The sequence below is a fragment of the Scardinius erythrophthalmus genome (genome assembly GCF_964197995.2).
Source record: "Scardinius erythrophthalmus genome assembly, chromosome: 4".
NCBI lineage: Eukaryota > Metazoa > Chordata > Actinopteri > Cypriniformes > Leuciscidae > Scardinius > Scardinius erythrophthalmus.
In genome coordinates, this window is record NC_138224.1 from 47,865,721 (window position 1) to 47,880,634 (window position 14,914).

The 14,914-nt window shown below is 37.3% G+C and overlaps 1 protein-coding gene and 1 long non-coding RNA gene across 2 annotated transcripts in view; one reads left to right on the plus strand and one right to left on the minus strand.

The window, feature by feature from the left end:
* Positions 1–14,914, plus strand: part of LOC308689647 — a 1,235,845-nt gene that overhangs the window by 1,087,403 nt on the left and 133,528 nt on the right. The window lies entirely within an intron of this gene.
* On the minus strand, positions 1,836–11,255 carry LOC308689626 (uncharacterized protein). The gene is made up of 3 exons (XM_081363445.1): positions 11,218–11,255; positions 9,593–9,748; positions 1,836–3,290 (listed from the first exon to the last, which is right to left on the minus strand). Exons 2-3 carry the CDS (start codon positions 9,675–9,677, stop codon positions 2,050–2,052), a joined length of 1,326 nt encoding a protein of 441 aa, XP_081219571.1. The 5' UTR covers positions 9,678–9,748; positions 11,218–11,255; the 3' UTR covers positions 1,836–2,049.

A 14,914-nucleotide genomic window follows, 5' to 3' on the forward strand; every position in this document is an offset into this window, starting at 1 on the left:
ATACTCCAGGTATTCTGCTGCCAGAAAATACGAGCCGACTGTCTTGTCGAGGCCACAAGATGTCAGTTGCTGACCAGAGCTGCAGATCGGCTTGTAGGACCACATCCAGTAGGGCATCCACAAACACAGTGGCCAGGTGAAGAACAGATCTGGAGGCTGATAAAACTGTAGACGTGGCTGGAGACGGTAACACCACATCTGCAGGTTATCTGTCAGCACTGTCTTTTCACCCTGGTGTCGGCGGAGGAGGAGCGACCCATACACTTGTGTTGTTCCTTTGAAAGGGAACGCTTCCAGGCCTCGGGGAGAACAACCTTCACATTAGGGCTGATGACAGAAGAACTGGGCTTTGTCCTTGAAGAAAGATGATATCCCCCGACCTCTCTGTTAACTCTTTAGATGTTTTGGCTAAAGAAGCTTTTCCAGGTGTTGTTTCAAGGCTAAGGGACGGTTGAGGAAGGCATGGCGGTGTTGCAAACTCTTGACCACTAAGGAACTCAGTGGCACAGGCCCTGGCTCAGCTATTCATGTCAGAGTAATATTTACCCCTTGGAGTCCCCTCAGAATCAGAAAATGTGGCAGTAATGGGCCAGCGCTGCTCAAGTTGTCTCTCCACCATTAAATAGGCGCTGTTCCACTGAGTACTGCCATCTTAGATCAGCTTATGCTTTGGTGAGAGAAAGTTGTGAACCCAAGAAATGTGTGTCTCTTAATGCCAAATTACAGAGTAGTGGAGTGGCCACCAATGTTATTACATCGCTGGCTGATTCTTTTCCAAATCTCTTAAGATACACATCTTCTGAAACCTCGAATCGCCTGGGCTTCTAAACATGGAATCCATAAGTTTTATAAGTATGTATTTTGTCTTGAGAAACCTGTCTCCTAAAGTTAACTCGGCTCTGATGAATATTCATTTAATGGCACTTTTCACGCGCAAGATGTGAAGCGGTACGCCTTCAGTGCCATCTTGCATCCTACTGTACGTGAAACTCTTGAGACTTCTGGAAATAAATTGCCGATCTCTGAGGATTCTGTACATGGAACAGTATTATGAATTGTCTTGAACCTGCTGAAATATATTTCCCTTCCAAATGTGCATTCTGACTAATAAATAAAATTATTTCCCCACTAACCTGCAGTCCAGTGCACGTCTTCTCATTTACAGTGCTTTTCCCTTACTGATCATATTTTGAATTTATATTTTTAAATGAATTTGACTGATAAACAGCATTGCTTGTGTACATTGGTGCTCTTATTTCAGTCTTTTAAAATAGTTCAATAAATGTGCAGTAACTGCCTTAAAGTCAAGCTTTTAATGTTGTTTATATGTCAGTGTGGTGTTTTTATATGCTTTAAGACAAACCATGTGTAAATTCATAAGTCGACTCCATTGCTGAGTATTTTTTCCTTAAAACTGCAGTGAACCAAAGACAGTCTCAAAAACACGCTTTAAAATCACTGGTGTTTCTGACGTCACAAATTACCTTGTAACCAATCAGATCAATGAGTGATCGTCAACCAGTGGATCTCTGAGCTGCTGTGAGTGAGTGGAGGCGGGGCTCATTTGCATATTCATAGAACCACGTATACTAAATGTGTTGAGGGTTTCGAGATGCATTCAAGTTATTTTAAGGCATGAAAACATTTTTTCCAAGGAAAAAAGTTTAGTTATGTCATTTTGGTGATCAAAGATGAGTTTTAAGGGATAAAAGTATTGAAAAAATTTATATTTAACAATAACGCCTTGACAAAGCGACTACTTTGAGTATTAGGAATTTTAGCATAAATATGTGATTACATACAGTGAAATGATTGTCAATAAAAAAAAGACAAAATACTGATTAAAATATTTAATACAAATAAATAAATGTTCATTCAGATCTTAATCATCAGGTCTCACACACACACTGCAGCATCATGAACACTACTTTAGAGCACTGACACCGTGTGGTGTTTCACACAAATGCATATTTTCTAGAGTCATTTTAAACACTTTCCACACAATGAACAAAAATGGGGTCTCACATTTTTTGGTTACACTGATTACAATTAAATGTGAATCTTCATGTGGGAATCAAGGTTCACTTTCCGTGCAAAACTCTTTCCACACTGATCACATGTGAAAGGCTTCTCTCCAGTGTGAATTCTCATGTGTTTTTTAAGGTTTCCTTTTTCAGCAAAACTCTTTCCACACTGTTGGCAGGTGAAAGGCTTCTCTCCAGTGTGAACTCTCATGTGGACATTAAAAGTTGTTTTTTGTCTAAAACTTCTTCCACATTTGGGGCAGGTGTAAGGCTGTTCTCCGGTATGAATTCTCATGTGGGCATTAAAGGTTGTTTTATATGTAAAACCTCTCCCACATTGAGGGCATGTGAAAGGCTGCTCTCCAGTATGAGTCCTCACATGGTTTTTAAGGCTTGCTTTTCGAATGAAACTCTTTCCACACAGTTTGCAGGAGAAAGGCTTCTCTCCGGTGTGAATTCTCATGTGGTTATTAAAAGTTGGTTTATGTGTAAAACTCTTTCCACACTGAGGGCATGTGAAAGGCTGCTCTCCAGTGTGAATTCTCATGTGGCTTTTAAGGCTTGCATTTCGATTGAAACTATTTTCACACAGTTTGCAGGTGAACGGCTTCTCTCCCGTATGAATTCTCATGTGGCTTTTGAGGCTTCCTTTCTGAATAAAACTATTTCCACACAGTTTGCAGGTGTAAGGCTTCTCTCCGGTGTGACTTCTCATGTGGATTTTGAGGCTTTCTTCTTTAATGAAACTATTTCCACACAGTTTGCATGCGTAAGACTTCTCTAACGTGTGAATTCTAACGTGCCTGTTAAGGATTACTTTTTGAGAGAAACTTTTTCCACAATGTTGGCAAGTGTATGGCTTCTCTCCTGTGTGAACCCTCATGTGGACTTTAAGGTGTCCCTTTTCAGTAAAGCTCCTTCCACACTGTTGGCAGGTGTAAGGCTTCTCACCGGTGTGAATTCTAACGTGTCTGTTAAGGACTACTTCTTGAGTGAAACTTATTCCACACTGTTGGCAGGTGTGAGGCTTCTCTCCAGTGTGAATTCTCATGTGGACTATAAGATGTCCTTTTCTGTTGAAACTTTTTCCACACTGTTGGCAGGTCAAATCATGTCCATTGGCTATTTTTCGTGAAGTCTTTTCAGTCTGTGAGCAACTAAATGACTTTTCATCGATAATAAGTTTGTTGAAATCCTGTTTGTCATACGGGTCTTTCTCTTCAATTTCACTCAGTTCTTGACTCTCCTCTTTTAGTCCCATCAAGTCTAATGCAAAAAAAGAGACAAATACAAATTAAGCCCAATTTAATGGCACAAAGCAACACACATCAAAATCAACAGTATCAAAGCAACAACATGTATGTTAGATACTATGCATGCAACACCTGTCTTTGTGCGTAATCTCAAAACCTCTTCACAATATTGTTAACTCTTAACTAAAAATGTCAGTTAACAAAAAACAAACTTGCTCAGGAGAAGATTATTATAGAACCATTTCAAATTTGCCATTTATGTCTAAAATATATCAAATATAAAATAAAATAAAATGATGGAGTACCACAGGGCTCAGTATTAGGTCCTCTACTTTTCTTCCTGCTTCCCCTGAGAGATATTATTTTACTGTTATGCCAGTTTTGTATTTCCTCACAGCCTGACAAATCTTCTTAACTCTCCAAGACAGCAGTGTATAAATTAAACAGAAGAATGGATAACTAGTAATTTCCTTCAATTAAATTCTGCCATAATTATGGGGTAAGTTAAGTAACTGAAATCCACAAAAGACATTGAAAATATTCACAGTTTAAATATACAACCAAGGAAAATTCTTATTATTTCATTAAATTATTTGTCATTTTGTTATTAAATGAAATTGTGTGACATCTCGGATCATTATCTAGTCTTGTGTATACTACATTTAGCCAAGGCTGCAAAACCAACTCCCTGTAACAAATATGGTATAACTATAATTTATTCCACTAAAGATTGCTTTATAAATAATCATCCTGATCAGTTTCTACTCCTCTGCAAACCATATAGCTTATAAGAACTAGAGATGTTCCGATACCCTTTTTTCCTCCCCGATACCGAGTACTAATCCGATACCTGGGTGTGTATACAGCTGCAATTCATACTAGCCCTGTATGAATTGATAGAATTATTTTATAAAAGGTATTTTAGTTTTACAATATAACTGTATAAAAAAACAATACAATACAATACAGCAAAAAGAAAGAAATGCCAGAGAAATTTCCTTGATTTACATTTTTTATTTTTTTATTAACATCATAAAGTATGATCATTTTTTACTTTGAGCAATGATGGAGCTATAATTGACATATAAAACAAAAACAGCTCCTTATAAAAAAAATTAAATGTAATATTGTAGTAGTTAAGTTATAAACAAAGGTTTATTTTATTTCAGATTAACATTTGAGGGCAGCAATTGTATTCATAATGTCAAAATAAAACCAACATAACGTTAATTGTAAGCACAATGTTCCTGATTTCCACGTCAGCGCTGTTTGATCCGTTAATAACGGAGAATGTGAATGCTTCTCACTAACGTAGATCTCGCAGCGATGTTATTACCTCAGTGGCGAATTCAAATGCTTTCTTCACTGGATCTCTTAGCGCTGTGTAGCAACAGTGTAACAGTTAGCTTGATCAAGATCGGCTCGCGCTGCATTGTTCCAAACTGTTTAATGGTCCGTAAAGCACAAAATAACAAGTAGCGCAGTTTTGTTCCGTTTTCATTACATTTGCCATTTGATGTTGGGCGCCAGCGTCTCTTACATTATGCGCTTGCCGCGCGCCTGCATTTGAAAATTTGCGTTTTCATTTCTTCTTCGCTAAGTGTGCAACTTCCTGTGTTGCCACACAAGCAACCACTGTTTAGAGCAGCAAAGAAGAATTGATCTCCGATTTGCAGCGTAAAGCAAAGCTAGCGTGCATATTTAGGTATTGTTTAATAAAATGGTATCGGATCGGTACATGGGTAGATGTACTCGCCGATACCGAAGCCAGAATTTTTTAGTATCGGAATCGGAACAACCCTAATAAGAACTCGCTGTTACAACAGAAACTATTGACTCTCTCTTTTCCAGCACTTTAGACACAGTTTCTCCTATGCGCTTAAAGTTTTTTTTTAAAGAAAATAGTCCAACGACGTGCTACAACGAGCACACTCGGGCCCTGAAAAGAGCAGCCAGAAAAATGGAGTGCAGCTGGAAGAAAGCAAATATAGAGGTTTTTCGCATTTCGTAGAAAGAAAGCATTATTGCATACAGAAAGGCCTTAAAAACTGCTAGATCTGCTTATTTTCCGATTTTCTTAGAAGAACACAAACAACCCTAGGTATTAATTTGATACAGTGGCTAAATTAACGAAAAATTAAGCTTAAGCTTCGGACGTTTCCCAACAGCACAACAGTAATGACTTTATGAACTTCTTTACTTGAAAGATTGATAATATTAGAGATAAATTTATAACCATGCAACCGTCTCATCATAGAGTGCATTGTAGTGTCCCTGAGGACAAATTCCATTCATTCATTGCTATAGAAGAGGAAGAATTGTCTCTTTAAATCATCAAAATCAACAACATGTATGTTAGACGCTATAACGACGAAGCTACTGAAAAAGATGCTCCCAGAGGTCATAAGCCACATTTCCACCGTCGAGCCAGAAGCTAAAACAGCAACGCTTCACTAAAACATGCCTGTGACATGCCTCTCTGGAACAATGTCACACAAACCCATCATTTCACCACCAAATGGAAGTTTTATCAGAAAACTAATCAGAAAGAAATCACTGGAAACAGCGAGATCGCAAAACGAACATGATAAAAGCGACCGTTTTTTGGCATTTTTGTTGTTTGGGCCTACTTAAGATTTAAAACCCAAGCAACGATGTTTTACCACAGGTTTACAATTAAAAGTGATACATTGATCATAATGAATTAATTTGTGTCAAAATTGCACATTAGTCACGCAGAAATAAAGTGATTTACCATTATTTCACAAAAGAAAGAGGACACACTTCCTTATTCAGCCTTATTCAGTCGCGTCTGTTTCTTTTTATTTGTAGTTACAGGACATAATTTACATCACATTTAGAAATAATGATTCTATAAAAATGCCTCCAAAAATATGACCTGATGAGCAGTACTCTCTCCCAATACAGTTATATTTTCAGTCCGACAAACAGAGGAAGTTGCTTTAGTTTATTTTATGATAGGCTATGCGGAGGTTAATATGGAAATCAAACAGTCTTGTCTAAAGAGACGAGATGATAACCATGATAATGGTTAGAGCGCAGTCCTTTGCATCGCAAATAAATATTTTTGATTTATACGGTGATCAGAATCCACATCGGATCACAAACAGAAAGTATTCAAACATGAAAGTGATGTTTGAGCTAAAATGATTTTTAAAGTTTTTAATGCTGATGTTAGCTGGTATAGAATCATCCGGCACTGCCGTATCCAGACTCTGGTAAACTCCTCCTCTGTTCGTAACCACTCAAGCCCGAGCGGGCCCGCTTTGGACCGTTGGGCCAAAAAACCCTGGCCGTTGGCCCCGAGGAAGCCCCCGAAGTGACAGTGGAAACGCAACTGCCCTGGCATGCACTAGCACACCCACTTTTGGCACAACAGTGGAAAGGCGGCTATAGATCCTCTTCTTAATATCATTAATTCATCTTTGTCATTAGGATATGTACCCAAAACTTAAATGGTGTACCACAAGGCTCAGTACTAGGACCGTTGCTGTTCACTCTGTACATGCTACCCTTAGGAGATATGATTAGGAAGCATGGAATTAGCTTTCACTGTTACGCTGAAGATACTCAGCTGTATATTTCTTCACGCCCAAATGAAACATACCAAACGGAATGCACAGCTGATATAAGAAAATGTCTAACACTTGATGGCTGCTCTCTCAAATCTTCGTTGTCAGATAGGAACCTGGGTGTGCTCTTTGATACCAAACTTTCATTTGAAAGTCACGTGTTTAGTATCTGTAAAAACGCATTCTTCCATCTTAAAAATATATCTAAACTACGACGAGGCTCTCAAAGACAAATGCGGAAAAGTTAGTTAATGCGTTCTTGACCTCAAGGCTAGACTATTGTAATGCTCTACTGGCTGGTTGCCCTGCATGGTTAAAGGTGCTGTATGTAACTTTTTTAATCTACTAAAACAGTGGTTCCCAAACCTGTCCTTGAGTACCCCCAACACTGCACGTTTTCTTTATCTCTCTTAATGCATTATAGTCCTTCACATCTATTGCGATCTCAAAATTCCGTCCAGTTGATAATACCTAGAATATCAAACAGTCTGGAACAGTCTTCCTAGCATTGTTCGAGAAGCAGACGCACTCTGTCTGTTTAAATCTAGACTACAAACACATCTCTTTAATCTGGCATACACATAGAACATTATAGACTTCTATAATTCAATATTAGGCTGCATAGATTAGGTCAGGAACCGGGTACACTCCCTATAACACCCGATGTACTCGTTACATCATAAGAAGAATGGCGTCAACACTAATGTTAGTCTTTCTGTTTATTCTGAGGTTTACAGTAATCAGCTGGATCCGGGCCGTATCCAGATCAGATGGTGGACCTGCGCCTAGACACGACCACAACGCATCCCTGAAGTATCAGCAGAGGTTGTCAACTAGACTCCCCCCTGTGAAGGCCTCATCGACACGACAGCCATCAGCACTGATCCACAACAAACTCGTCTCCATACCGGCCTGATGACTCTGATCTTAAACCAGATGGAACTGGATAATAATCTGATTGATCCAATCTGACTTCTGACCTGTAATGCTGCCTGAATCATAATCGTACACCGTTTGTTCGTTGGCCAGAGGAAAACTGGCCCTCGACTGAGCCTGGGTTCTCCCAAGATTTTTGCATTCTGTCACCTGATGGAGTGTTGAATGTAAATAATAGAGATGATAATAATATCTTGCATCAAGAGTCTGAGTTTGGGATATATTTCCTCCTCTATAGCTACCACGAATAGCTCGCTCTGTCTGGATGTGTTTAAATAAACAGTAAGGACGCTATCCTGTCATATAGCCTATCACATATGCACACTTCAATAAGCCCAAAGAACGCAGGTTAATGTGTTTAGATGCCAGGATAAATTGGCGTAAAGGGCAAAAATCTAGCTGTGTCGATCGGTTAATGTTTAAGCCGTTTATGACTTTACTCCGATAAAGGAAAATGGGTTAACACGTTTACACGACCACATGCATTGTTGGCTTATTAAGCTTAACAGGGTTAAGAACATGCATGCAAACACACTCACTTATTCCCTGAAAGTAATAGTTAAAACAAAACAAAACTTTTGGCATCTGTCGCTGCACTAGCGGCACATTCTTGAATTTGAATTTGAATTTATTTTATTTGATCAGGGACAATGCACAAAAAACATTAGTCTAAAAAATAAGAGATGTCATGTGCCAGGTTATAGCAAAAAATGCTAGTTTCCATTAGGGATGTTAACCGATGACCGTTTGACCGATGGTTGACCGTATCAACGTTAACCGATCAAAGTTGTCGGTAGTCGGTTAAAAAAAAAATTCTCTAAATTAGGCTATTATAGACAGTGGACTAAACGCTAATACAGTTAGCCATCTCATTCCAAGATCTTTTTGTGTGAAGTGAACAAATCCCTCACATTCAATTTTTCATAATTCGCCTGTTTGTACTTAATAAACCAATAAAAACATTTGGCGCGAGGTCACAGCGTTTGGGTTCGCGCGCTCACAAGGTTTGCGAAAGGTAAAGGCTACAGGCTAAAACACTCAAGGTTAAAGCGGCGTCTCTTCAGAGCTGTCATTTTCTTAAATGAGCCGCGCCAGTGTTTCAAATGAGCTTCTAACGCTAGACAAACATCTTTATTTTCAACGCGATCACCTTGTACCCAAACCATTTCGAAACTAAGGAGCCATTTGTCCTCCGATTACATACAAGCTCCTCGGCGCCGCGTTTGCGGGACTCATGTTTCGCGCTGTAGAGGATTTAAAAAAAAGTGACGTGAGTGTGAGTCAAGAAATTTAGTTTTCGCCATCCCTAGTTTCCACCCGCAGTCCCTGGACAGGTTGATATTATACTTACAAAAGTTCATAAAATATATACAGAATAATACATGGAAGCATTACTTCACTCACATCATAAAAACACTCTCCACTTCAGGAATCTATCAATCACTCACACGAGATGATTCTACCACAACAAACCTATATCAGTTATCTTAATTTACTGAAGATGAATGAAAGTCTTACAGGTTTGGAACGAAATGAGGGTGAATAATTAATGACAGAAGTTTTATTTTTGGGTGAACTATCCCTTTAATTTGCAAGTCAATACACAAACCTTGTGGAGGTGAGGACCATAGAAAGACTATTTTAGACTAATCTAAAGAAGATTTCATTCAACATGTTATGGAACAGAATGCAAAACCTGCTCTTAGTGATTCTTCAAAAATATAATTTATTTCTGTAGAGCTGGACTTTTAAATAAGGATCAAATTCATTTGAGAATGAAACCAACCTGTTTGTTCCTCAGTTCCTTCATGGTTTACATTGAATGTTTCTTCAATCTTCACGTCTTCACTCTCCTCTTTAATAAACGCCATCTTTCAATAGTGTGTCACGTGGATCTCAGTCGCTTCATCAGGAGTTTTCCTGTGTGTTTGGATACAGTGTCCTGTTTAAGATGAGAATAATTAACAGAAAGAAAACTGGCTAACTTGTGTTATCACTGTCTTACGGAAATAGTTCTGCTAATCTGTGGTAGACCCCGACCGATTTATCCCATATGTTAAAGCCCATTCTGCCTATAACGCTACCTTACAACATCAAGCAATATTCTAATAATTTATATAATTATAACACTTTATACAGGGCCATTTTGCATAAAGAGTAGCCTAGTTTCACGTTTAGTACATTTTGCTGACTACTTATTTAAAATAGTATAAAAGTACTGTATGTAATTATACACGTTTTCATTATGGTTTTATTACTTTTACTTTAGTAAAAAGATCTGAGTTCTTCCTCCACTGGTAGAGACTAGAGGAATTAAGACTAATAATAGAAGATAATGAGGTTTTGCCAGTGACACTTTTGATATTTTTATTGATACAAGTTATTTTGTGTATAATGTGACTAAGTTAAAAGACAAAGTCATTAGTGAAGATTATGCAACAGTATTTAGTATATAGTTTACAGCTCAAATGTATCATTCTCATTCTTCACCCCGCCTCCATTACATATCTTTGTCAAACAAGTGTTTGATCACCACATTCGAGTGATCATTGCAAAATGTGTTTATATTCTGGGGGGATGCCAAAAAAAGCCCTCGAGGTAGGCTAAATATGACATATGCAGATTAAAAAATGGCAAACTTTATGATCAAACACGGATAAGAATATTCCTTCAGAATAAATTATATTTACACCACAAAAAAAAAAAAAAATCAGAAAGCAACTTTTTTAATCGTACAAGTGAATGACAGATTTACACATGACAAGGCTTAATGTCGAGCCTTTTAATGCTTAATAATACCCCAGTTGTGTTTTTAAAGTGAGAAACTGCCTATTCAAAATTTATATAAAAATATTTTTGCAATTGCTCTCAACTTATTTTAGTTATAATAAATTTCCCAGATTTAACTTATAGATATCATATAACACATCCATGTTGTCACTTAATACAACATTTCAATTTCAATTAATTTTCATATGTAGCCTAATCAAGAAAATAACCATAGACAAATATAGTAATAAATAATGTTTGATGTTAGAATAATACGTCTTATTCTTAACAAAACCAACAGTAGAATAATTTTAGTTGATTTAATAACATGAATATAACAGATTATTAATGCGTATTTGAACTACGGATAAAGGAGCTTTAACGGGAGAAACACCACGAACACATGTAGGATAATTCTGTCATGTGACCACATTTATTTGCGTTAAACTGACAATAACGGAGCGAAATGAAACGAATCTTGTGCTTTACTCATAAAAAACTGTTCATAAATGCTATACATTAGCCTACAGTGTTACATTCCTTAGTAAAAAATAAAAATAAAAACTTAATTCACAGTTGTCTATATAATAGTACAAACAGGTTGTATTGGTTTAAACACTTTAAATGATTAAAAACACAAACCTCTCTTCAGCAGAATCACAGATGAGGGAGCGCGGCGCAGCCTTATGACGTAATACTAACACACCAAAATAAAAGTCCTCTTAACACGCTAAAACAAAAATAGAAATAAGCATACAGAAAACACATTCAAGTGATAAGATAAATTATGAATTAATTTAAATGTAAGCAAGTGTGCAGTGATCACAATTATAATACCAACTACAGAGCATTGGTGATTTTCTCAATCAAGGGTTATAAAAGACCTTACAAAAGGATTACAAAATATTATAAAAGATTTTTAAGAATGTTTAAATATTCCAAACTCATTAAAAAATGTGTAGATCAAAATTAAATGTGTGGTTTCACTTATTAACTAAGACTGAATCCTTTTCATAATATCCAATAAATAAAATCAAATTGCAACTTTATTTGATTAAAGTGCATTATATTAAAAGGGCCTGTAAAGGATTACAGTGACTGTCTGAATGTAAAAATTTTAAATTAAATAATGTAAAATCACTTAATCTAAATGATAATGGAATCTGGTTAACATGTCCCCCGATTATCTTTATTAAAATTAACAGTGTGGAATTTGTGTGGAAATGTGACTATAATAATATAAAGACGTTTCTTATTAAGTTAGTAGTAGTATTAACATATACCATGTGTCACTTTTGGTTGATTTGTCAGGTAGCCTAATCCAGGTGTCAAGAAAACAGGGTCTCTGATTTACAGTGCCAAGCTGGCTGAGATTTGCGTCCTGATTGACATGTGACCGCGTTGTCACATGTCCACCCGTGATGATGTCCGGTGGGGGATATTTTAAAAGACAAAAACAGATCAAACAGATGTGTCTCTGATTTACTGTGCCAAACGGTCTGGTCATTTGTTGAGTGGTATCTGACTCCTTCCAGTCTGATGGGGATAAACTGTTTGTCTGGACAGGATGCAGGATAGCGCCATTATCTGTGGTGCTAGGTGTGTATGTAAATGGCGTTGTAAAGGAACAGCCTACATTTAACACTTTTGACCGTCCAATGGTACCTGGGTGATTCTTTAATTGGAGATACATTTGAAGTCCAAAGCCATTTATTTTTAACAGCTTTACCAAAAAAATTTTTAATTATTTTTAAGAGTCACAAAATGTTAGAGTGTAAAACTAGAAAATATTTTATTTTAAAAGCTATTTCATGATGCTGAAAGTCATGATATCATACTGTCCTTAGTGGGTGGTACTTTTTTCAAACAAGGGTAAAATATGCATTAAACACAAATACATAATACAAATTTCAGGTTGGGGTTTTAATTATTTTGTTTATAAATTATTATTGGTGACAGTTTCCAAATTATGCTAAATTAATTTGTTTAAAAGTCACTTTTATTGTTGAAAAATACCAATCCATAAATCCTGTGTCAATTCTGTTACTACATGTTATTGTCTCTTTAAATTATGCTTATCTGTCGCATCAGTATCCTAAGCAACGCAAGATGATGTCACTTCCCTTTTGGTATTAAACTCTGAAGAACTAGGAGGTATGTGTTTTGTTCTCTCTGAAGCCATGTAATCTTACAGGCACTTGCACCAAGAGTTCTTATATAACATGTCAAAACTGTTTCAACAATCTCACAGTCAAGTCAAGTCAAGTCATCTTCATTTATATAGCGCTTTTAACAATGTAGATTGTCCCAAAGCAGCTTTACAGAGATAAGCGTATAATTTAAGGTAACAGAGATTGTTTCGGCTGTACAGCAGAGTTTAGTTATTTCCATCTAAAGTTAGTTTTAATTGATTTGCTTCCGTCGCAATGATCATTTGTTATTAAATTAGGGGCCGCTAAGACGACACCATTCTCTCCACACAGACTCTAAACGCGAACCCGTGAGAAACACACATGCGCATTTAGAACTGGTTCTATAGTTATGTGCGTTTGAATATACGCAGGTTTGGAATTCCCTACAAGCCAAGCCTAAACAGAATACTTGTCTTTCCTTATAAATTTTGATAAGGAATTTTATTTTATTTGTTGCTTTGGGGTAGGACCGCGAGACAAATTTTCCCGACAACGCCTTATCTGTAGAGTGGTAGCGGGATCCTCCATAGGGAGAAACTAGTTGGCACTTCAGCACTGCGTTGTCATCGGTCCAGGCGAAGGTCCTTCGTCAGATCTGGATACGGCCTGGATCCGGCAGGCTGCAGGAAAACCTCGGGATAAACACAGACACTAAAATTAGCGTAGATGCCATTCTTCTCATGATGTAACGAGTACATCAGGATTTTTGGGAAGTGTTCCCGGTTCCGGCTGACCTACTATATGCAGCCTAACATTAAATTATAGAAGTCTATAATGTATTATGTGAAAGCTAGGTCAAAGAGATGTGTCTTTAATCTGGCTTTGAACTGACAGAGTGTGTCTGCTTCCCGGACAATAGTAGGAAGACTGTTCCAGAGTTTTGGTGCTAAATAGGAAAAGGATCTACCGCCAGCAGTCGATTTTGAAATTCTAGGTATTATCAACTGGCCGGAATTTTGAGATCGTAATAGACGTGACGGACTATAATGCGTTAAGAGCTCGCTCAAGTACTGCGGAGCTAAACCATTCAGTGCTTTGTAAGTAATCAGCAATATTTTAAAATTGATGCGATGTTTAATAGGGAGCCAATGCAGTTTTGACAGAACTGGGCTAATATGGTCATACTTCCTGGTTCTGGTAAGAACTCGAGCTGCTGCGTTTTGAACCAGCTGTAGTTTGTTTATTAAGCGTGCAGGGCAACCACCCAGTAGAGCATTACAATAATCTAGCCTTGAGGTCATGAACGCATGAACTAATTGTTCTGCATTTGTCATCGAGAGCATATGGCGTAATTTAGATATATTTTTAAGATGGAAAAATGCAGTTTTACAGATACTAGACACGTGACTTTCAAATGAAAGATTGGTATCAAAGAGCACACCCAGGTTCCTAACCGACGACGAAGACTTAACAGAGCAGCCATCAAGTGTTAGACAGTATTCTAGATTATTACGTGAGGAAGTTTTTTGTCCAATAATTAGAAACTCTGTTTTTTCAGAATTCAGAAGTAGGAAATTACAAGTCATCCAATTTTTTATATCCGCTATGCATTCCGTTAATTTTGTGAATTGATAAGTTTCGTTAGGTTTTGAAGAAATATAGAGCTGAGTATCGTCAGCATAACAGTGAAAGCTAATTCCATGTTTCCTAATGATATCTCCTAAGGGTAGCATGTACAGAGTGAACAGCAGCGGTCCTAGTACTGAGCCTTGTGGTACGCCATACTGAACTTGTGATCGATGAGACATCTCATCATTTACTGCTACAAATTGATAACGGTCAGATAAGTATGATTTAAACCATGCTAGTGCATTTCCCGTAATGCCAACATAATGTTCTAATCTATTTAAAAGAACGTTGTGGTCGATGGTGTCAAATGCAGCACTAAGATCGAGTAACACTAATAGCGAGATACAACCACGATCGGATGATAAGAGCAAATCATTTGTGACTCTAACGAGAGCTGTTTCGGTACTATGGTACGGTCTAAATCCTGACTGGAAATCCTCGCAGATATCATTTCTTTCAAGAAAGGAACACAGTTGTGAGGATACTGCCTTTTCTAATATCTTTGACAAAAAGGGTAGATTCGAGATCGGCCTGTAATTGACTAATTCTGAAGGATCAAGTTGCGTTTTTTTAACAAG

Bases quoted from the DNA above. Each gene is read 5' to 3' on its own strand.
- LOC308689626 (XM_081363445.1), bottom strand. From the start codon at position 9,677: ATGGCGTTTATTAAAGAGGAGAGTGAAGACGTGAAGATTGAAGAAACA. The intron at 3,291-9,592 runs GTTGGTTTCATT...TTTTTGCATTAG, and splicing joins AGGAACTGAGGAACAAACAG to ACTTGATGGGACTAAAAGAG.